The following is a 24,168-nucleotide window of genomic DNA, read 5'->3' as shown; positions in this document are numbered from 1 at the left end:
GACCGCACCGTCCCTGAGCAGCGTGGCTAGGACTGAGAGGCCAGAAGCCGCCAGCCAGTAGGTTGCTCAGGGTTCTGGCCTGGCTTTGGCCTGGCTCTTCAGACAGGAACTGAGACCAGCAACCCTGTCTCCCAGGGGCCCCCCGTACCTGCTCACTGTCACCTAGTGGTGGGCTCCTTCCCTGAACCCTGATAACAGAACCCACATGTCCTCGAGTCTGTCTCCTTGAACACAGGCTGTGATGGACCATCTGCCCCCCAGGTGCTTTATGGGATGAGCATGGGATTCCCAACACATCCTCATGCCCGTTCCCTTAAGTGTCCAGTGCTCTGCACAACGCATGCCTGCAAGCCCCACTGCCCCCCCCCCCAAATCTTGACTCGTGAGCTCAAGGACGTGAAGCAACAAAACCACAGACTTTGGTGAAAACCAACCAGGAGTATTTAATACAAATGTGAGCAAGTTTCCAAGACCTGAGCGGGCAAGCAGTCATCCCCCAGGAGGTGGCACCTGCTGGCCAGTCGACATTCAATTTGACTTTCAAGGTGTGGCGACCCCCTGGCCCTACTGGCAAACACTGCTCAGGCCAAGAGGAGCAGCCCAAAGCAGCTGGGCCCCCCCGAAGGCCCCAAACACATGAGCAAGCAGGGGACGCCTGGGACAGGGGCAGGAAGAAGCTGTGGAAGCCAGGGGTAGGCAAGGGAGCCCCAGGTCCCATCTGCACCCCCTCCAGGGGGGCTTGTAAGGCCATGAGTACCCTGAAACCCAGCCGTTGACCACGTGGACGGACAGCAAGCCTCTATTCTGGACAGGGTGGATGCTGTCCTTTCACAGACCCAACTGGGAGTCCTCGAGGTCTGACACACTATAGGTGCTCAATAAACGCTCGTCACATGAAGAAACCAGTTTTGTTCTCTGTCCCTCTACGCAGCACGAGGGAGAGAGGGTGCATAAAGCTGATTCCACTGTGAGCACACTGTGCGCACTAAAGGGATGAGTACCACTGGGACTGCTACCCCCAGCACCTAGCGAATGACACACAGTAGGCACTCAAGTCATCAGTGTTTCCCAAGACCTGGGACATAGCAGGTGCTTGGCATGGTGAATTTTTTCTTATCTCACTATTCCCAGAGCTAAGAATGGTGCCCAACATACAGTATGCCCTCAATAAAGACTCAAACAATTTAGAAATGAGCATGTATCCCTAATCAATAAACACCTGATGATCAAATCAGTCATTGATAAGGGGAAGTCATTAGGCCTCTTTCGTTGCTGTAACAAGAAACCTCCCTTCAAACCACAGACTGGGCTTGCTCCTGGCTATCTCCTGGTGCCCAGCCCTGTTCCTGGCATACAGTAAGCACTCCATAAATGCCGCCTCTATGCAAGTGGCTGCTGAACAAGAAAACACGGAGACCACCTGCTTGTAGAGCCCTCTGAGGTCTGCCTAGGTGACCCTACAGTCCCAGGCAAGCACATGAAGTTCAGACCCCCTGGCAGTGGCTTTGACTTTTTGCCAGCTGCCTTAGAGCTCATCACGGGCAGCGCTGTCCAGAGGGGACTGCAGCACATCGGAGTTCTTGGCCTCGCGGCTCAGTGCCTGCTGCTCCCGCATCTTCTGGGACTTGGCTCGGTCCCAGTCAGTCTTAACCTGCTCGTTATTCCATACGACTGAGGTTTCTGTGTCACTCACGTAGCCATCGTCCCCCGTGTAGTGTGTCGGGTAGATTAGGAGAGGCTCTACCGAGAAGGCACGGAGGTTGCGGGGAGAGAAGTGACTCTTGTATTCGGACCTATGGAGACAGGGCAGATGGAGACCAAAGGTTCAGAAAGAGACTCTTTTTTGAGTCCACTAGGATTCACCCCACCACCCCCTCGCTCCAGAGTCCAACAGTCTCTTGAGTCTTGCAGGACTCAAAGACCCCACCTTGCCACCCAACCCCCTTAAATGACCCGTAACAGCCCCCTTACACTGGGTGTTTGTCGAACATGACAGGCAGAAACTCATCGACAGGTAGCATTTTGGCCAACGGCTTGGCACTAAGCAACTTGTGAGCGCCTTGCAGGGAGATCACATAGGCTAGCGTCCAGTAGGAGTAATCAGCCTCCACCAAGTTCCTCACGCGGGGTACAGCCTTTTCGGGGTGCTCTACCTGCATGCGCTTCCGGCCCACGTAGCTGGGGTACAGAATCAGACACTTGTTACATGCTCACCACCTGCCAGAGAATGCTACAGGGGCGCGGTACAGGGCTGGGCACAGGGAAACTGGGCAGGAACCGAGTCAACCCAACAGACAGCAAAGTTCTGAAGTCCTCTGGGCTCCAGAGTTATTCTGCCCCTAAGCCCAGGCTCTGCCTCTGAGCCTTGGTCCTGCCCAGGCCGGTACACAAGGCTGGCTTCCCGCCCCCACCGCCTCCACCACCTCCACCGCCTCCACCGCCTCCCCCGCCCCCACCGCCTCCACCGCCTCCACCGCCCCCACCGCCTCCCCCGCCCCCACCGCCTCCACCGCCTCCACCGCCCCCACCGCCTCCACCGCCTCCCCCGCCCCCACCGCCTCCACCACCTCCACCGCCTCCCCCGCCCCCACCGCCTCCACCACCTCCACCGCCTCCACCGCCTCCCCCGCCCCCACCTCCACCGCCTCCCCCGCCCCCACCGCCCCCACCGCCTCCACCGCCTCCCCCGCCCCCACTCACATGAGGTCCCAGTCCAGCCCCTCACGCTCCACATCCCGCATGAGGTTCATCAAACGTCTCTTGAAGAAGATCTCGAAACGCAGATCATCCTCAAACACGAGTGATTTCTGTAGTCCCCGGTCCACCACCTGAGGGAAAGCGCCTGGACCAGGTCACAGAGACCCAACCCCAGGCTGCGTCCCAACCTTCTGCACCCAGCTGTTTCCCACCATGTCTCTATTCTCCCACCTGCCTGGGCTCTTTCTGCCCAGGTGCTGTGCCTGTGTTCTGTCTGTGAGGCTAAGAAGCCTCCTCCCGGCAACAACAGGCAGGCTTCTTTCACCCTTCCTCCTTGGCTCCATGCCTCCGGTCTAGGAGGCTTTGCTGTCATCCAGCGGAGCTAACAGACTGCCTGTGATGAGCTTCAGGAAAGGAGGGTGTCCCACGTGACCACTTCCCATACCTCTGCTTCCTATACCTCGCCATCTGGAGCCAACAGCCCACCCATCCAGCCTCCATTTTGCAGGTCCCAAGTCTGGTTCTTGTGTGACACCATGGCACACCACCAGCTGTCATATTAATGCCAGAGGTCATCATTTCGATAAAAAACAGTGATCAGAGTCAGGTTGTGGGGCAAGGAGGTTCCATTTGGAGATCATAGCCCCGAATTTCACCTGTGGTCCCCCTGAATCCCCAGGCCCATTTTCTGCATCTACACACTGCAAGGGCAGTGGCCACCCATTCAGAGGTATCAGGGCCAACATGAAGCCAGTCATGTGACAAAAATGGAACCATAGATTCCATGGCAGGTGGCAGCACGGGGACCATGGTCCTTCCCTGGACCCTGGACCTGACCAAGGACTGTGTGCTAGGCCTCCTCCACGCCAGACACCCACCTCCTTCCAGATGTTATAGTGGCTGAGAAAGCAGCCCAGCTCTCCCTTGGTGAGGGGTCGCCCATGGTAGGGGTCCCGGTAGCCAGGCAGCATCTGGATGCCCAAGGCCTCCACCTGGCTGGTGTTCATGGCTCTGTGGGGGCACAGGAGAGAGGATGGTAGCAAAAAGACAAAGAGGATGAAGGAGGGGAGGAGGGAGAGGAGGACGTGAAGAGGGAGAAGAGGATGAAGAGGAGGGAGAGGACGATAGGGAGGAGTAACAGGAGGATGGGGAGGAGAGAGAGGAGGATGGGGAAGAAGGAAAGGAGGATGGGGAGGAGGGAGAGGAGGATGGGGAGGAGGGAGAGGATGGGGAGAATAAGGAGGATGGGGAGGAGGAGAGTAAAAAGGATGGGGAGGGGGTAGGAAAGAAGGAGTATGGGGAGGAAGGTGAGGATGGAAAGAGGGAGAGGAGCATGGAGAGGAGAAGGATGGGAGGAAGGGGAAGAGGGTGGGGAGGGGGAGAAGATACGGAGGGGTGAGGTAAGAGGTTCGGCAGAAGCAGCTGTGTCTACTGGTCCAGCTCTGCTGCCCTGTGAATGACCCCCACTGCTGTGCCCCCACCCCTCCCCAGCTCTGTATGAGAGCCATAACATCATATCCCAGGATGGTTCCTGCTTTCCTGGCTGTGGACTCATCAATCACTCTACCACGTCTGCACCGAGGGGTCTGCCACAGTTGGCTCCATCCCCTCTATGCCACCAGATGTCCATGGGTACAGGCACATGGGCGGGCACGCATACACACGCCCAGGGCACGCCCACGCACTCGGCACATACTTGCCATCCACAGCCTCCACCAGGCGGCAGGCGATCTCCTGCTCCTGCAGCGCGCGCAGCATGCGTTCCCGCCGGTCCCGCCTTCGCTTCAGGTTGATCATGAAGACCTGCGGCCAGAGCCTGGGTGAGGTGGGGTCCGGCGCTGCCCCGACCCCACCAGGGAGGCCCCACCCCCCACCCCGCTCACCTCGTCAAAGCCCATCTTGTCTGCAGTCTTGCTGGGTGCTGAGATGAATCGTGACAGCTGCACTGGCGGATGCTTCACTGAGGGCAAGAAGCAGGGGTCGCAGGGGTCGCAGGACCCACCCATCTAAACCCCCAGTATGACTCTGCTGTGCTCCTGTCTCAGCTGTGACACCCTGGGGGCAGTCACGAGCCTCCAGACCCCTCGGACTGGTCAGGCTCCTTTTCTGGCCGCGACAGTGTCAAGCTTTGGCCATCAAGGCACCGTCTTGCTTTCCTAACTGCATCTACCATGTTGGCAGGGCTGTGGGGTCTGTCCACTCCCAGTGCCCAGCACAGAGCCTGGTATACAGCAGGTGCTCAATGGCTGCAGAGGAGTTATCCCAGCCGTGCACGTGTGATGATGTGAGTGAGCCAGCCACTCTCAGGCCTTCACAGACACGCAATGTGACCCTCCAGTTGTGTCCCCCTAAAGCCACATGAGTATACCAGCCCTCAGAAACACTGGGTGACTTCACTTTAAAACAGGATCAGTCTTTTTAGCTGAGGTCTCAAGCTGTAGGCCAGGCTAGCCTGCAACCAGCCATCCCTCAGCCCCGAGAGTGCCAAGTTCACAGGCGTGCACCACAGATGACACCGGCACACTGTGCTGACCCTGTGGCCACTGCAGAACTCTGCAGTTCCAGGGACTATGGTCTCCCCCAGTCACACCCCGAGCAGAGGGATGGTCGCCCAGCAGCACCACTTAGCTCGTGGGATGCATCAGGACGGCCGAGGTGATGGCACTCACCCATGACCTCCAACTGCACGTGCATGAAGCTCTCCGCCTCGTCCTGCAGGCTGCTGTGTGCACGCAGCGGCACGGGCAGGAAGCCGTACACCTCCTTATTGCACACGAACATCTGCACCTCTGGGGGCGAGGACAAGACGCAAGGCCATGGTGAGCCTGGGCGGCATGGTTGTCTCAAGCAGAAGCTGCTGTTCTTCACTTCAGATTCTGACCTCAAAAATGTTCCTCAAAAATGCAAAAACTGACTTTGGTTTGTAGGCGCTCAAAAGCAGAATAGGGTCGGCCTCTCAGTCAGGGCGGCAAATTCTGGTTTTGGGTAACTTATGGTAAGCCTGCTCTTTTCTTTCTCTCTTTTTCTTTTCTTTCTTTCCCTCTCCTCCTTCCTTGTGTGTGTGTGTGTGTGTGTGTGTGTGTGTGTGTGTGTGTGTGTGTGTGTATATGTGTGTGTATGTTTCAAGACAGGGTTTCTCTGTGTAGCCTTGGCTGTCCTGGACTCATTTTGTAGACCAGGCTGGCCTCGAACTCACAGCGATCCGCCTGCCTCTGCCTCCTGAGTGCACACCCATGCCCTGTGTGCTGTTTTCTTGAAAACACGCACCCTGGGGTTTCCTGCCTCCCTCTTCTTTGAGTTTCCCTTTCTCTGGCTTTAGTTCCTTTTAGTAAATGGAAATCATTCAATGCAAAATCCCACGGCCATTGGGACAACTCAGCTGGCCAGGGCCCTGCAACCAAGCCCAAAGACCCGAGTTCAATACCCGGGACCACAGCAGAAGGTGGGAACTGATTCCCGCAAGCTGACACCTCCATGTGTACCGTGGTGTGAGCTCACAAAAAATAAGTAACTACGGTGCAGACTGAGGAGGAAGACACCTGATTCTGACTGCTGGTCTCCACCCACTGCATGCTCCTGCACACACACCCTACAGGTTTGCTGTAGGATCTCCCTGCGTGTGTCACAAACTTACCATCCCCCTGATGACCAGGTCTTAAGGAGCTGGGGGGTGAGGTCACAGCTGACCCTCCCCAGCACAGCACGGCCCAAGGCCCGCCTGCGGCCTGCATTTCTGCCCTTTGTACGTGCTCAGCTCAGAACCCGGCCTTGCTCACCTGCCTGCTTGCAGGAGAAAGCGAAAACGATGATGTCATCAAAAGACCAGGTGTAATCGGGGTGCGGCGGGTAGAAGGCCAGGTTCCTGGACGCGGCCTTCCGCAGGTCGATGAGGAAGGTGGAGTGCACCATGGGAACCGCAAAGCAGCCCCGCCGGTCCCGTTTTCGGATGGGGATGTAGGCGGGGGTGCGCTTGTAGTAGCCCTGCAGGAGAGCGGGGAGCCCACGGTGAGAAGCCTAAGAGCTTCAGAGGCGAGAAGGGGATGGATGCTGTGATGCCCACTGAGCAATGCGGTCTCCAGTGCAGCCTCTGTGTCTACCCAGTCAGAGCGGGCGTGGCATGTGGGCGGGTCCGTCTTCTGGCTTTGGGATTCCCGGGTCACGCCATGCCTGAAGGCGCCTCCTGCCACTGCTGCTTCCTAGCTGTAGCTCTGTGCATTTGGGCCAGTTTCTTTTTTCCCTCCCTCTCTCCCTCTTTCCCTCTCTCCCTCCCTCTCCCTCTCTCTTGTTGCTTCAACCTCAGGAATGAAGGGGTTGGGGACCCCTGCAGGCCCCGCCCCTCTGCTCGTTTGCGGAGCACCCCGATGGTGCCTGTCCCAGTCCACACCCTACCTGGGTGGTCATCCCACACCAGAAGTTGGAGTACGCTGCGCGGGAGTCTAGCATCGGCGCCACCACCGTCTTGTTCTCAGCAATGAGCAGGCTCAGGGTGTCGGGGTTGGTGATCAGGTTGTCGCTGTCCATGAACTGTGAAAGGGTTGCTTGCTGTCAGCCTGGCCAGGCCCTGTGGGGGCGCGCCATGGGGACCTGAGTTCTCGCAATGCTCTGGGGCTGGTGGGACGGCTCAGGGGTTAAGGGCACTGGCTACTCTTGCAGAGGCCCAGGGTTCAGTTCTCAGCACCCACAAGCAGCTCCAATCCCAGTTCTAGGGGATCTAACGCCCTCCTCTGGCCCCTATGGGCACCGGGCAGGTATGTGGTACACAGACATGCACGCAAATTCATTTATACACATAAAAGAAGAATAAAAAGACCTGAGTTGTGAGGCCAGGGCTCAGTGGGGTAAAGCTGTTGCCACATACAGAGGTGCCTGAGTGGCAGGCACACCCAGCACCCGTGCAGAATGCGGTGTCCCACACGCAGGGACCCCAGCACCATGGACATGGTGGCAGGAGCAGGGCCAGTGGGCACCAGCTTCACCGAGTCCCTGACTCAGGGACCAACACACAAATAAGTACAGTTTTTTTTCCTATTATTTAAAGACAAAACCTTGGCCATTAGGGCTGGGGGCGTGGCTGGTAGCCAGGCCTGGGCTTCACCCCAGCCTACTGCAAGTGACAGCAGCCATGCCTGTTATTACACATATGCAAACCCAGCCCCACCCCTACACTATGTATGCAGCCTGCACAGAGGGCAGACCTGGCCAGAGCCACATGAATCTATTTCCTCTGTGTAATTTCTAGAACACTGGGGTCGACTGCCACCTGCCACTCAGGGCCAGGCTCCATAGGCCAGTGATGTCCCCAGCTGGGGAGACTACTGCCTCTTGGAAGCTTTGGGGTCCCCTGTCCAGCCCCGGCAAACACTGTTATCTTGTGTGTACCCCTCCTAAAGTTAGAAAGATACAATTTAACTTTCCATCCCAGGAGACAAAAGATGAACTAGACCCTGCTGAGTGGACGGAGGCCGCGGTTCAGAATGCTATTACTTAGCCACTAAAAAGACACACAATAAGTGGACGGGCTGGCAGACAGTGTTGTGCCACACAGTGTGTGGTTCCAGGGCAGAAAAAGTCCTGAACAGGCCCAGCACTCAGAAGGCAGAGGCTGGAGGATTGCTGTGAGTTCGAGGCCAGCCTGGGCTACAAAGGGAATCCAGGACAGCAAAGGTTACTCAGAGAAACCCTGTATGGAAAAACCAAAACCGAAAGAAAACCAAAGTCCTGAACAAGCAAACGCAGTCACTGGAGAAGTGGATCCGGAGCTGCCGGAGGCTGAGGGTGGCAGAGTGCATCCCAGAGGTGGGACATTCTAAAGAGTGTGATGGTTAAATCCCACAGAACCACACACATTAAAAGGTTGATTTGCTGTTAGGTAAACTGCAGCTCAAGAAAACCAAACAGAGCCAGGCGTGATGGCCCACACCAGTAATCCCAGCACTGAGGAGGCAGAGGCAGGTAGATCTCGGGGGATTCCAGGCCAGCCTGGTCTACAGAGAGAGTCCAGGACAACCAGAGTGACACAGAAACACTGTCTCAAAAAAACCAAACAACAACAAAAAAACCCAAACAGCTACAAAGTAACCTGAAGGAGCTCTTTCTCTCTAAGCAATTTTTCCTCCTTCTTCTCCTCAACCCCCACCCCCAGACAAGGTCTCTCTGTGTAACAGAGCCCCTGCCTGTCCTGGGGTCATTATAGACCAGGCTGGCCTTGAATTCACAGAGCTCCACCTGCCTCTGCCCCCTGAGTGCTGGGATTAAAGGTGTGTGCCACCACCGCCACCTGGCTCTAAGGCACTTTTGTCCCCAACCCCCAACCCCATTCCCTGCACATAACATCCATAGCTTCTGTAGCAAGAAGGCAGAGGCAGGCGGATCACTGTGAGTTCGAGGCCAGCCTGGTCTACAAAGTGAGTCCAGGACAGCCAAGGCTACACAGAGAGACCCTGTCTAAGAAGTGATTTCATAGTGCAGTGCCACGCTCCTCAGTCAAAGCAGTACAAGAAGCTGCTTTGCGTTGCCATCATGGCGACCTCCAGTCAGGCTGCTGAGGGGGAACTGAGGGTAAACTGAGGGGGGGGGTATGAACTCAGGGGGAACTGGTGGGGAACTGAGAGGGAATTGGGGGGAGCTGGGGGGAACTAAGGGGAATGGGGGGCTGTGAAACCACAAAAGCTAACAGGAGGGACCAGGACATGGCATCTGTTCTGGAAGGCTCCAAAATGTTCCGGGAGCTTCTAGAAGCCCCCGAAACATTCCAGATCCATACCAGTCTCTTCTCCTACCCTGAGCATCTACTTTCTCATCTCTGAAATGAGCTAAGGAGCTGGATCACCTTCTTCCTTCTGACGTCTCCCTCCATCCCATCCATCCCAGCTCTATCCATCCCAGGCATCCCAGCTCTATCCATCCCAGGCGTCCCAGCTCTATCCATCCCAGGCGTCCCAGCTCTATCCATCCCAGGCATCCCAGCCGCATCCATCCCAGGCATCCCAGCTCTATCCATCCCAGGCATCCCAGCTCTATCCATCCCAGGCATCCCAGCCGCATCCATCCCAGCCATCCCAGCTCTATCCATCCCGGCCATCCCAGCTCTATCCATCCCAGGCATCCCAGCCGCATCCATCCCAGGCATCCCAGCTCTATCCATCCCAGCCATCCCAGCTCTATCCATCCCAGGCATCCCAGCTCTATCCATCCCAGGCATCCCAGCCGCATCCATCCCAGGCATCCCAGCTCTATCCATCCCAGGCATCCCAGCTCTATCCATCCCAGGCATCCCAGCTCTATCCATCCCAGGCATCCCAGCTCTATCCATCCCATCCATCCCAGCTCTATCCATCCCATCCATCCCAGCTCTATCCATCCCGGCCATCCCAGCTCTATCCATCCCAGGCATCCCAGCCGCATCCATCCCAGGCATCCCAGCTCTATCCATCCCAGCCATCCCAGCTCTATCCATCCCATCCATCCCAGCTCTATCCATCCCATCCATCCCAGCTCTATCCATCCCATCCATCCCAGCTCTATCCATCCCAGGCATCCCAGCCACATCCATCCCAGGCATCCCAGCTCTATCCATCCCAGGCATCCCAGCTCTATCCATCCCATCCATCCCAGCCGCATCCATCCCAGGCATCCCAGCTCTATCCATCCCATCCATCCCAGCTCTATCCATCCCAGGCATCCCAGCTCTATCCATCCCAGGCATCCCAGCTCTATCCATCCCAGGCATCCCAGCCACATCCATCCCAGGCATCCCAGCTCTATCCATCCCAGGCATCCCAGCTCTATCCATCCCATCCATCCCAGCCGCATCCATCCCAGGCATCCCAGCTCTATCCATCCCATCCATCCCAGCTCTATCCATCCCAGGCATCCCAGCCGCATCCATCCCAGGCATCCCAGCTCTATCCATCCCAGGCATCCCAGCTCTATCCATCCCAGGCATCCCAGCTCTATCCATCCCAGGCATCCCAGCTCTATCCATCCCATCCATCCCAGCCGCATCCATCCCAGGCATCCCAGCTCTATCCATCCCAGGCATCCCAGCTCTATCCATCCCAGGCATCCCAGCTCTATCCATCCCAGGCATCCCAGCTCTATCCATCCCAGGCATCCCAGCTCTATCATCCACCAAGCCTGACAGCCTGAGTTCACCCCTGAACTCACAGGGTGAAGGAGAGGACAGACACCCTTGAGTTGTCCTCAATCTCCACAAGGTTGTGACTGTGACCACCCACAAATAAAAAAATAAATAAACAGTATAACCAAGAAAGCAAAACAGCAACACAACTCTGCTGCCCATGCAGGTGGAAGGGAGAACATCAGAAAATCACCAAGCACCACACAGCCCTGCCATGCTCACAGAGCCCCCCATGGCTCCCCTGTGCCTGCGGAGCTGGGCATTATCTGCCTGCTATATCCCTTGACTGAGTTCCCTGCAGGCGCGACAATGGCGCTGTCCCGAGTCAGACAGTGACACCCAGGCTCTGACCTCCCTCACTGGGCTACAGTGCCCTGCCCTGCCCAGCACACACATTCCCCGATGGGGTTCATGTCGGCACCCAGGTAAGGGAGAGGCCACATGCCAGTCAGCTCAGGACCTGGGAGGCTGAGGCGAGGGGAGGACAGAAAGTGGCCCAGCACGGATTTACAGCAAGCCTTCAGTCAGTCAATCAGCAAAGCGAACTGAGGAGACCCTGAAAGCCACCTGCAGCCACAGCAATCACCATGCACCCCGATGCAAGCCAGACTCAGTGGCAGCCACATCCCTGACCCCAGTGACTGAGCAGAGCGGCCCCAGGCTGGTCAGGACAGGGCACAGACACCCATGGACACTCAGCCTGATGCATGTGTGCTTGCTCCCAGCACCCCCATGGCTGCCCAGTCATCTGTGACTCCAATTCCAGATGCTCCGACGCCCTCTGACCTCTGTGAGCACGGGGTATGTATATGCTGCATAAATACGCAGGCAGGCAAGACACCCATCAAATAAAATTAATAATCTAGCTGGCTGTGGTGGCTCACACCTTTAACCCCACAACTCAGAGGACAGGAAACTCTCTGAGTCTGAGCCAGCATGGTCTATGTGGGGATTAAAGCCATGCACCACCACCCTTCAGCTCATAATTTTGTTTGGCTGGATGGTTGGCCACAAAGGGTTTCTCTGTGTGTCCCTGGCTGGCCTCGAACTCACAGCGATCCGCCTGCCTCTGCCTCCGGAGCGCTGGGATTAAAGGCTCATCATTTTTTGACAAAAACATTTTTGCAACTAAGGCACGTGCGTGGGTGTGTGGGGTCATGAGAGTGCAGTCCCCCACAGACCAGAAAGGTCATGGGGTCCCCAGGACCTGGGGTGACAGGCGGCTGTGGGCTGACCCTGAAAGAACAATCTTCTTACCCATGAGCCAGCTCTCTGGCCCCATCATACTTCAGGACAGGAACGCTCCGTCCCCCAGGCTGGCCTGTAATTCTTCACCCCCTGCCTCAGGGTGCCAGAGCACGGTTACCTCAGCACTCCCGGCACTCCAGCCTCAGCTGCTTCCTCCTTAGAGGCCACTGCAGGCCAGGGAACAGGAAGTGGAGGTCAGGGCCTCGTAGGTTCCCCCTCACTTATAGGCCCCTAGCTTGTAACCCCTGCTGCTCACAACTGAGCCACAAAAGTTCTGTCCCCAGGGCCTGCTGCCTCGAACGCCCCTCACACACGAGTAAATAATGCTATTTAAAAACAGGTGTTAAAAGCAGGGCATGGTGGCACACGCCTTTAATCCCAGCACTCGGGAGGCGAAGGCAGGTGGATCACTGTGAGTTCAAGGCCAGCCTGGTCTACAAAGTGAGTCCAGGACAGCCAAGGCTACACAGAGAGACCCTGTCTTAAAAAACGAAAACAAAACCAAAATAAACTAACAAAAAAATGAGTATTAAAAACACACACTCTCAGCCAAGCAGTGGTGGCGCACACCTTTAATCCCAGCACTTGGGAGGCAGAGGCAGGTGGATCACTGTGAGTTCGAGGCCAGCCTGGTCTACAGAGCGAGTCCAGGACAGCCAAGGCTACACAGAGAAACCCTGTCTCGAAAAACCAAAACACACACACACACACACACACACACACTCTCTAGTGCCCAACCCTAAGGGGATACAAAGGCCCACTTGTTCCGTATTTGGGGGCTTGGGATGGAACCCAGAGCCTCAAGTATGCTCAACAAGTACTCTACACAAAGCTACAGCCATAGTCCCCTCCCCCTCCTTTTTTGGGGGGTGGGGAGTTCAAGAGAGAGTTTCTCTGTGTAACCTGGACTGTCCTGGAATTCATTCCGAGGACCAGGCTGGTCTCCACCTGCCTCTGCCTCCCTAGTGCTAGGACTAAAAGTGTGCGCCATCAGCTGGCTTCCTCTTCCCTTTCTGATCCTCAGTTTACCCTTCTGAAAAAGGCCCCTATATCCCCTCTCCCCCCTTCTACCCTCCCTCTGGATAACCAGACTCTCCCACTCAGAGACTCACCAGGATGTAGTCAGCCCACATGTCCCGAGCCGACTTCAGGGCTGCTTGGCGCAACTTCATGACGTGCTCGTAGCGGGAGTCAGACCAGTGTTTGGGGCCCTCCTCATCTGGGTAGGAGCTGCGGAGGACTAGCTGTGATGCAGGGATCGTGGGGGGCGCTACAGGGACCCAGAGAGCACCCGGCACATCTGCAGGGGGGGTTGTTCACAGAGGAGGAGGCAGGCGAGCAGGTCTGAAGGCCTCCAAGCAGAGCATCGGGCATAAGGGTGCAGGGTACAGCATGCGCAAGGGTCCAGAGACACAAAAGCTGCCGGCAAGCTCAGGACCAAGGAAAGGTGTCGTCGTCGTCGTCGTGTCGTGTCCCCCCCCCCCGCCCACCCCCCCCACCCCCCGCTAAGAGACCCGGGGCCACCCAGGTGCCTCTGAGCTCACATCACAGGTGCAGCCCTACAGGCTCCGAGTCTGATCCCGGAGTGCAAGGTGGCAGGCACTTGTGATTCCAGCACTCGGGAGGCTGAGGCAGGAGGATGGCAAGTGCAAGGCCAGCCTGGACTACTACACAGCAAGAGAGGCTCGTGGTAAAGTTAAAACAGCAGAGATCCCAGCCGGGAACGCGGCAGCAAACAGATAACGGAATTCCGCCACAGAGGTGTGTCCAAGGCCAGACAATGGAGCGGAGGACGGTGAGGGCACAGGTCGGCTGGAGGGATGGGGGGGATGGGGATCTGACGGGGGAGGCTGAGAGTGGGGGTTGGGCCTGCTAGCCCCTAGCTTGCCAAGCTTGGGTCCTCCAACCGGGCCTCAGGCTCACCTGGGATCCTCCGCGGGTCGCCACTCCACGGAGTGATAGAAACCTTTCACGGCCACCAGCCACTCTCGAAGTATGGCTGAAGTGTTGTCAGTGTTGTGATCCGTGGCCACCCTGTGAGCACAGACGGGGACAGGAGGATGGCACCAGGGGCTCCTCCCCATGCTGCCCCAGTCCCCACCAGCCACAATATTATGCAGTTGGCCGTCCAGGGAGGAGGACAACGGCCAGCTCACAGGTATACAGCTGAATGAAACCTGTTACTTTGGAAAGGACAAAGAAAAACTATGCAAAAGGAAATTGGTCAGGAAGTCGGAAGTTCCCAAGCCAGGGGCCTCGTCATAGCTGCCTTGTCCCCTTGTGGAAAGGGTCCATTTCTCCCCATAGCCTTGAGGTCACACAGGTCTGACAGGGGCTGGGAACCTGTTAAGTTCACTGGTTTTGTTAGCGTGGGACGCCGGCCCGAGCCTGGGAAAACTGATTTAGAAGCTGCACGGTGCGCTACAGGTCAGGAAGCACCGACCCGGCCCCTTCTGAGGGAATCTGGGGTCCCGGGGACGCAGCTCGCTGTGAGGGGCTGGCAGCAACCCAGAACAGATTCCTGTGTCCCTGGAGGGAGGGAGGGGGGCAGCAGCCCGGGGTCCCAAGAGGCAGTGGGGACGATGCCGGGAACTTCGGGTACACAGCCGAGTCCCCCCACCCCGCCCCACCCCGTGCAAACCCCAAGTTCCCTCGGGAGCATAACCGAGACCCCACAGCGCACGGACAGCCGAGTGCCCGGGTGCCCCGCGTAGCCTCGGAGCTCGCCGCTCACCACAGCGCCGTGCGCTCCCGCGGGTGGCGCAGCCGCTCCAGGGCCCCCAGCGTGGCGGGCAGCGCGGGCGCCGCGTTCCGCGCCAGCAGCGCGATGAGCACGCGCGGCGCCTGCAGCGGGGACTCCGGGCTCCAGCGCTCCTCCGGGAAGTAGCCGTCCACGCCGCGCGGGCCGCCCAGCGGCGGCGGCAGCAGCAGCAGGAGCAGCCACGGCAGCCCGCGCGCCGCGCCGGCCCACGCCGCCATCGCGCCACGCGTCGCCTTTAAGCCGCGTTTCTGCCGGAGGACAAGGGCCGCGCCTTAAGGGAGGCCGGATGGGGGGGCTGGCGGGATGGGGGGGGGGAAGTGTCCTCCAGGTCCCGCCCCTGACGCGCTCCTTAAAGGGAAGTGGCGCACGGGCCGGGCCGCGAGTCCTGGGGAAGTCGGCCCGCACGGGCCATGCCTTTAAAAGTCCGCTTTTCCGCCGACCCCGGCGGCCCCTCGCGTGACGTCACCCGCAGGGCGGCTCCGGAAGCCCCGCCCCTAGCCCCGGGAGGCGGGGCCGCTCTGTAGCCCCGCCCTGGGCGTGATGGCTGTTTGGTGAGCGCTCCCTACCCGGGCGGCTGGTTAGGACCAGGTCAGTCTTCCCGGTTGTTTTCCGTGTGCTTGTTGCTTCTGATTCACATGCCAGGAGCCAGCGAACCGGCCCAGGGTGTGAAAGCGCTTGCTGCCATTGCAGGTCGCCCTGAGTTGGATGCTCAGGTCCCCACCTGGTGTGTTGTGCGCTGTGTATTCAGATGCTGCATTCTGTGCCCCAAGATCTGGTTGCAGTCAGGACGTAGGCTTTGGCAGTTCTAGGAACAATCTCTTGTGTCAGGGTTGTGTAAAAATTACACAGGCCCCGATATCATATTCAGGCCTGCCATCTGAGGTCAACAGCAGAGAAACTGGTCCACAGAGCTATTAAAAGCCCAGATACCGGCGACTGGGGCGATGGATCAGCGCGTAGGAGCATTTTCTGCTCTTTCGGAGGACCTGGGTTCAATTCCCAGCTGCCACATGGCAGCTCACAACTGTCCCTAACTCAAGTTCCAGTGGATCCGACTCCCGCACACAGACACTTATGTAGGCCAAACACTAAATATATTTAAAAATAAATAAATAAAAATTATTTGTTTATTTTTTTCAAGACAGGGTTTCTCTGTGTAGCCCTGTCTGTCCTGGACTCACTCTGTAGACCAGGCTGGCCTCAAACTCACAGAGATCCGCCTGCCTCTGCCTCCTGAGTGCTGGGATTAAAGACGTGTGCCATCATACCCAGCTAAATAAAAATTCATTGTTGTTGTTGTTGTTGTTGTTGTTGTTATTATTATTATTATTATTATTATTATTATTATTATTATTATTATTATTATTTAAAGAGCCCAGATACCAAAGTCAGAGCAGCTTCAGAAAATAAAACAGAAGACCCGGGAGAGACCAGAACGCAAGCACATTGGCAAACCCCTATAGATGATCAGAGGCCAAAGTAAAAATATTTACAAATAATGTTAAAATTTGAAGGAATGGTAGACACTGAAGCACATGTAACAATAATCTCGCCACAATTTTGGCTCCCAGACTGGCCTCTTCAGGAGGTAGATACTCAATTTCAACGGGTTGGAATTTTATCCCAGGTAAAAGCAGAGTATAAAATGGCTTAAATGTATAGGGCCAGAAGGCCAAATTGGAAAACTAAGGCCATACATAGCTGATGTAGCCATGAATTTATGGGGAAGAGACCTATTACAACAACGGAAGCAGGGATTAGCGTCCCTCCATCTTTAGGGACAAGCTGTCAAACAGATGCTACTGATAAGGAAATATTAAAATGTTGTCCAAGAGAGTTGCAGGCTGTCCAGGCTGCCCATAAACAGTGTGCAGCAGAGGCGGACTCTTGAGCATTGTATTGAAGAGCCATTGCTGATAAGATACCACTGGCCTTACCGCTGCCATGGTTACCTGCCGAACCTGTTTAATAGAGCAATGGCCCTGACAAAGGAAAAACTGCAGCTGCCACCAGAACAGCTTGTCCAAAAGCAGCTGGAAGCTCATGTAAAGAAGAGTTCACAGCCCTCGGAATTTCCCGGTATTTGTCATTAAAAAGAAACCTGGCAAATGGAGGATGTTGACAGATCTGAGAGCAATTAATGAAATTATTCAGCCAATGGGGTCTTTACATCCTGGACTCCCATCCTTGTTATTAAGGCGTGGCCTATTACGGGGATTAATTTAAAAGACTGCTTTTTCACCATCGCTTTACAAGAAGACAGAGAAAGGTTTGCTTTCTCATTACATACTTATAATAATAGTTGTAAAAAAAAGATATCACTGGATTTGGTTTTTTAGTTTTTTAATTTTTTAATTTTTTTTTTTTTTTTTGATTTTTGAGACAGAGTTTCTTTGTGTAGCCTTGGCTGTCCTGGACTCACTTTGTAGACCAGGCTGGCCTCGAACTCACAGCGATCCACCTGCCTCTGCCTCCCGAGTGCTAGGATTAAACACGTGCACCACCACGCCCGACTTATAACTGAATTATTAAAGAAACCAAAACTCTCGCTATATTCCCCCTTTTAGTATAAAAAAATTGGCTTTATCTCTAACATTAATGAGACTTGCTGCTGCTTTCTTAATAGGGGATTATCAACAAACCAAGCTCTTTTTGGATCAAGTTTCCTTTATAACCTGGTAACTCTCTGCTGCTCTTGTCTGGAGTGGCTGGACTTCCTGCTGCTCGGCCCCTGAGCGGGGACGCCACAGCTGCTTCCGAACAGCACGAGGTACCGGTACCTCGCAAGTCCCTCTTGGACCCGCACTCGCCAGCACAATGACGCATTTTACCACAGCATCTACAAACCCAGGGAGGCTTAGGCATTCTTGCTGAGAACCCAGGGTTGCCAAAAACGGCGCGTTTGTCAGTGTCAATGCACCGGCTGTTTTGAGCTCTTAGGCACTTAGCAACTTGCTCACAATTTCTTTTCAAATGACCGAATTGACTGAAGTTGAAACACTGAGCATTTTGGTTTCTAAGGCTTTTGGCCACTCTGTCTGCTCAAGATTAACCCGTTTTCCTCAAAACAGGCTGTTTCTCTCTTACCCTTTCATCCTGTACAGTCCCCTGCTCCTCCCGGCTCCCAGCCCTCCCAGGGGCTTTGAGAACTTGACACCAAAACCACAAGGAGCAAGTGGAGTAGCAATTCCAGCAAACTCTGGCTCCCAGGTACCAGCTCTGAACCCCCGTTCTCCCTTTCCCAGCGGCGCTAGTCGCTTCCCCGGTGCCTCCATCTCTACCCACAAACTCTCTGGTTGCACAGCCAACTCTGCGATCCTTTCAAAAATGAGAGAATTGAGTGACACTTCTGGTTTTCCCGTTTCATCCATTTTTGTTGTTGTTGTTGTTTGTTTGTTTGTTTCCCAGATTCCTCCGTATTCACTCAGACCTTTAACAGTTGTTCAACCCTTCTCCCTCCCAACCTTTTTTGACATGGACACTGGAAGAAGACTAAGCAAAAACAGAAAATCTCCCCCGGGAGCGAAGTGGGAGAGAACCCAGCGGCGGCAGCTGCGGGAAAGCTTTTGCTGACGTCCTGAATCAGTGTATTCATTCCTTTGTACCCTGCCGTCTCCTTATGGCACTAGAAGCTAGATTTTTCCGTTATTCCAAGTCTTACATCTGGGCATAATTTTATCCACTTTACTTGGGTTTTCTTATACCTCTACCTCGCTTCTCCACCCCTAATCCCTGCCAGCACCCCAACGCCAGGTAGGAGAGAAAGAAGGTTACTGTGGGAAGGGCGTAGGTCTCTTTATCACTTCCCGCTGGATAGGGTCGTTGGATTCCTTGGGGCAAGCCCAATCTTCATTTCAGGATATCTCCAACATTTTCTGGTCAAAGTGCATCAACAGCACCGAGGAGCAGCAGGGGGAGTACCAGCAGCCTTCTCACTCTCTCTGCAGAGTCCTGAGAAGGAAACTCTCTGCAGCTGGCAAAGATCACGCCCAGCCCAGCGCCTGCCCCAGGCAAACAGTCTGCTGCTGCGGACAGTTGGAGCAGCCCCATATCCCACACCTGGGATTAAAACTGAAATATGTTTACATAATACACCTGAGACTTTAAAGATAGCAAAAGGTTTGCTCCAGGTAATTAAGACTTCCAGAGATTGGGCTGGAGAGATGGCTCAGCGGTTAAGAGCACCGTCTGCTCTTTCAGAGGTCCCGAGTTCAATTCCCAGCACCCACACGGTGGCTCACAACCATCTATCATGAGATCTGGTGCCCTCTTCTGGTGTGCAGGTGTACATGCAGGCAGAACACTGTATATGTAATAAATAAATAAATCTTTTTAAAAAAAGACTCCCAGACATTGATTACATAATAAATGTTTTATGAACTTTAAATTTTTATTTTATTTTATTAAATTTATTTATTTATTTTGGTTATTCGAGACAGAGTTTCTCTGTGTAGCCTTGGCTGTCCTGGACTCACTTTGTAGACCAGGCTGGCCGCAAACTCACAGCAATCCACCTGCCTCTGCCTCCCAAGTGCTGGGATTAAAGGTGTGCGCCACCACACCCAGTTGAACTTTAAAATTTTAAATACTAATGAACAAAAAAAAACAGCTGCTGAGAGACACTGGAATATGGAAAAAACTGCTGAGCTAAATAAATAAGGCTGTCTATTTTAAGGATGCCTAAACTTCGGGATGGAAGGCAGGAAATGTGTCACATTACAGAAGAGGTTTTGAATTCGTTTCAACAGGAGAAGAAAATTTATGGATTTCACCAAGTCAATAAAAACCAGATATGACTGTGGGAGACCCCAAAGATCTTGATTGCGAAACAGAAAGAAATCAAGAAGACCCACAAAGCAGATAGCATGAACTGCTGCTCCCTGCACGGGGGAACAGCTCTGAGACTGACTGGGATACGAAAATGTCTCCAGCCAGGACATCAGCTCTGCACGGCTACAGAGGCCTCGTGCCAGCCGTCCATATGGTGAAATCTTAAATCACTGTTTCATTGTACAGTCCAGAGTAATGTATAAAGACAGATGCCGTTCACCTGCTCACGAGAATCACCTTTAGCTGATCTGTGCACACCGCACATTTCACACATACGTTAATACAAAAAAGTGTGTTACTTTCAAAGTTTATATTTACAGAACAGAAGTTAAGGTGGCCCTGACACTGCACCCTCGAGGATGCTGAGGAGGATGCTGAGATGCTGAGAGGATGGTGAGACATGTTTATTCCGGCATCCTGCTTGGTTCAGCCTCACAGACTACTTCAATAGCTGTTTCCTCAAAACTCTGCATCCAGGACAAATTTAAGATGTCTAGACAGAATGTCCAGCATCACAGACTGTTCCAGCCAGGACTTCCGAGATGCCCCGCACTGTCCCAGCACACAGAGACTGGACAACAGGCGACACAGCCAGCTCTCCTAGGACTTGACCATTATCTCAGTTTTCTTAGGGCCCTCAAAAGAAGGTCGCCCCAAAACAGCAGGGTGCAATATTAAAATAACACAACACCCCATTCTCAGAGGTGGGGTGGGTGCTTTTGGTGGTCTGGTGAGCAATGGAAGTTTGTCCTCATGTAAGGGGGCTTGGTTACAAATTGTTATGGTCTTGGTCAGGGAGGAAACAAAGTATCAGCGGTTAGACTCAGGGCCTTTTCACTTTCTATCCTCCTTTCTCTCCTGTCTAGTGCTAAGGGGACAAATGGAAAGAAGGGAAGAAAAGAACAAAGGAAATACAGGAATGCTAGGAGAAAAGTGTAGATATTGAATCTACTTTTTAACTAAAAACCAACTACTAGTCTCAGATATTTTTACTTTTGAGGACTGGAGAGGTGGCTCAGAGGTTAAGAGCACTGGCTGCTCTTCCAGAGGTCCTGTGTTCAGTTCTCAGCAACCACATGGTGGCTCACAACCATCTATAATGAGATATGATGCCCTCTTCTGGCCTGCAGGTGTACATGCAGGCAGAGCACTGTATACATGATAAATAAAATTTTAAAAATATTTTTATTTTGGTATAGATTATAATACTTGTGATACAAATTTAAGGTTATATATATATATATGTGTGTGTGTGTGTGTGTGTGTGTGTCTGTGTCATATGTGTGTGTGTGCATGTGTGTGCATGTGTGGATTTTTTTAGGTTGATAAATACAAGCTGTGATAGGAAATGATTTAAGTACTGAACTCTGAACTCACCAAGGACAGATAGTGGAGCACTTTCTCCCCAGTTCCCAGACACAAATGGACCAGGAATTGTGAATGTAATTGTTACATGATAGTTTTCGTAACTGTTTCCTATTTGTTACAAAGAGCCTTTTATTGGACTAAAAAGGGGAGATGTTGGGGGATGTGTATTTGGATGCTGATGTCTGTGCCCCCACGGTCTAGCTGCAGTCCAGGTGTAGGCATGGTCATTTCTACGAAGAATCCCATCTCAATGTTGCAGGAAAAATTACTCCCCAATTATCTCTGGTTGGTTAATGAAGAAGCTGACAGGCAGTGACTGGGCAGAGGAAATAGGAAGGTTGGACTTGTAATCCCAGAGAGGAGGGGGGAGGGGTTAAGAAGGAGGAAGAGAAGGAGGAGGAGGAAGGAGGAGGAGGAGGATGTGCTGGTGGTGGTGGCGGCCAGGAGGAGGACAGAGAGCTACTGCAGAAGGCCACGGCAATGCTGAGGTGGTAAAAAGGCAGGTGGCTGAGAGGTAGGCAGACTAGCTAATTGGGTTAGAATAGATGAATTATCTACCCAGTTATAGAGCTTAAGCTTATTGAATAAACCTGTGTCTCTGTGTTGATTTGGGCAGGTATTAGAACAGGGCCCCTAGTAATAAATCAGCAATGGTGGAAGGAGCCAACAACCCCCTAATCTTGTTGTCCTCTGGCCTTCATAAGGGTGCAGTGCTTGGCCGGGTGGTGTTAGTGGCGCACACCTTTATTAATCCCAGCACTCGGGAGGCAGAGGCAGGCGGATCGCTGTGAGTTCGAGGCCAGCCTGGTCTACAGAGTGAGTCCAGGACAGCCAAGGCTACACAGAGAAACCCTGTCTTGAAAAACAAAAATAAATAAATAAGTAAAGGAGTGCAGTGCTTGTGTGTGCCACTTCCTGTTTGAATTCTTTTCAATGTCAGTGTGTGAGTGTTTTGCCTGCATGCACCGTGTGTGTGTCAAGTGTCCAGGGAGGTCAGAAGGGGGCGTCAGATCCACTAGAACTTAGAGTTACAGATGGTTGTGAACCACTGTGTGGTGTTGGGAATCGAACCCGGGTCCTTGGGAGAGCACAAGTGGTTTTTACTGAAGAGCCATCTGTCCATAGAAATCCTAAATGTATTTTTTCCTTCTAAGGTTGATTTATCTGTGAGTGGGGGTGGGTGGGGGTGGGTGGGGGTGGCCATCAGAGGATGACCAGGGGATCAGACTTAGCCTGAGCGCCTTTGCCAGCTGCGTCATCTCAGCAGCCCATTCTTTTTCTGGTTGTCTAGGGTCTTACCAGGTGAGCCCTGACCGGCCATGCTGGAACTCACGGCACAGTGATCCTTCTGCCTCAGCCTCCTGACTTAGGGAACAGACATGCACCCCCAGGCCAGCAGAGGGGTCCCTGGCCTCTCAGAGGAGCAGCTGAACTTGGACCCTGGGGTCCACAGACCACCTCCAAACCCAGCCCCGCCCCCACGTCCTTCTGTTAAGTGACATCAGAGGCGTCCTCACAGTGTGAGGTTGAAGCCAGAACAGTAGAGGTTTTGCTTGTTTGATAGGTTTTCTGGAGACGCTGCCCATGTTTCTATGGAAACACTGCTAGCCTTTTCAGTTCGGTTCTGTTTTTTAAGACAGAGTTCTCTGTGTCGCCCAGGCTGTTCTAGAACCTGTTCTGTAGACCAGGCTGCCCAGACTCAGGGATCCCCAGCTTCTGCCTCTCCGGTGCCACTACCGCCATTTGGTTGGTTGTTTGGTTGGGTTTTTTTTGAGACAGGGATTCTCTGTGTAACCTTGGCTGTCCTGGACTCACTTTGTAGACCAGGCTGGCCTTGAACTAACAGCGATCCACCTGCCCCTGCTTCCCAAGTGCTGGGATTAAAGGCGTGCGCCACCACAGCTGTCGGGAGCCGGCGCTGGTTCCCTGTCTCCTGGAAGCCCCCCTTGTGGCCAGTGCGCATGCGCAATGACGTCACCTGCTTACGCAACAATATGCTAATTGGGTGTTCTCTGGAGCACCAATGACAAGAGGACACGCCCCTATACGCCCCTGAATTCCCTATATAAGCAGCGGGTTTTCTGGGGCAGGGTCCTTTTTCTCCGTCTGCCATCAAGAAGAGCTGTAACAATAAAATCACCGTCAGAAGAATCCTGAGTTGCTGCGTCTCCTTTGTCGGCGAAGGCTGCGCGAGACACACAGCCCTGTCCTTCTAGGGTTTATTTGCCAACTTATCATGCTAACAGCATTTCTAAACTGTGGCTCAGCCAGTGCCGGCTAACCTGTCACTCCATCCCCAGCTACACAAACAGGTCCAGCCTGGGCTACATGAGACTACATTTAAACTAACACCAACCCGAATCAAACACAAGAACATGATTTAACTTCTCCCCAGGTTTGGGGTTACTCACCTAAAATCCCACTGCTCAGCAAGCTGAGACAGGAGGGGCTCCTGGATTTGGAGGCCAGCATGGGTTACAAACTATCCAGACCTATTATCAAAGGAATGTGTGGTATTGCCCCAGGTAAGGTCTGCTTTTGGGTGTTTCTGGGTGGCAGGGCCAGCTTGGTTGATGTTGGAGTACACACAGGGGTGTCAGTTTGAATGCATGTTTGAAATCTTTCATTTAAAAAAAATATTGAAAAGAGGAACTCTATACCCTGTGGATTTCATGAAATCTCACACCAAGAAAGTAAACTACAGCGACAGGGGCTGCTTCCTAAGAGAAGGACTTGGCTGAGGCAGCCAACAGCTGCTCTCAAAGACGGGACGCTGTGTCCAGAATCAGTGTTGCATTCTAGCCTGGGCCGCAGTGGACTTCCGCCGCAGCCGAGATGCAAGACAAAGCCGTTAAATTACATTTAAAATTAAAACATCGTGGTGCTGAGCCAGGGGCTGACACAGCTGGACCGCCTGGGTCTCCCTCTGTCCGTCTGAGTGTCCCCTGCACCCCTCCCTTGCAGGAGCGTCAAGGGGATCTTCCCGCCCCCCCTCTCCCCCACCCCCCCCCACTTCCCCCCATCCCTCCCCCTCCCACGCCACCGGAAGCAGCTGCGGAGGAGGTGACCCAAGGTAAGGGAGAGGAAGGCAGTGCTGGCCCTGAAGCCAGGACAGCGGATCCAC

General features: G+C 54.1%; 1 protein-coding gene across 1 annotated transcript; it reads right to left on the bottom strand.

Moving 5' to 3' along the window:
• Positions 1-418: 418 nt before the first annotated feature.
• Positions 419-15,146, bottom strand: COLGALT1 (collagen beta(1-O)galactosyltransferase 1). Its single transcript, XM_084759164.1, has 12 exons — positions 14,820-15,146; positions 14,009-14,119; positions 13,198-13,315; positions 7,087-7,221; positions 6,474-6,678; positions 5,367-5,486; positions 4,581-4,657; positions 4,394-4,500; positions 3,576-3,708; positions 2,701-2,828; positions 1,972-2,178; positions 419-1,793 (listed from the first exon to the last, which is right to left on the bottom strand). Exons 1-12 carry the CDS (start codon positions 15,062-15,064, stop codon positions 1,526-1,528), a joined length of 1,854 nt encoding a protein of 617 aa, XP_084615290.1. The 5' UTR covers positions 15,065-15,146; the 3' UTR covers positions 419-1,525.
• Positions 15,147-24,168: the final 9,022 nt, after the last annotated feature.

This window comes from Acomys minous (assembly GCF_964271855.1).
Source record: "Acomys minous genome assembly, chromosome: 15".
In the NCBI taxonomy this organism is placed as follows: Eukaryota; Metazoa; Chordata; class Mammalia; order Rodentia; family Muridae; genus Acomys; species Acomys minous.
The sequence above is the reverse complement of the archived record's forward strand: the minus strand, read 5'-3'. Positions and strand labels throughout refer to the sequence as shown.

Excerpts from the sequence above, each read along its gene's own strand:
- COLGALT1 (XM_084759164.1), bottom strand. The coding sequence starts at position 15,064 with ATGGCGGCGTGGGCCGGCGCGGCGCGCGGGCTGCCGTGGCTGCTCCTG. Across the intron at positions 2,829-3,575 it reads ACTATAACATCTGGAAGGAG|GTGGTGGACCGGGGACTACA; the intron begins GTGGGTGTCTGG and ends GCTTTCCCTCAG. Across the intron at positions 2,179-2,700 it reads GGGCTGGACTGGGACCTCAT|CTACGTGGGCCGGAAGCGCA; the intron begins GTGAGTGGGGGC and ends TCTGTACCCCAG.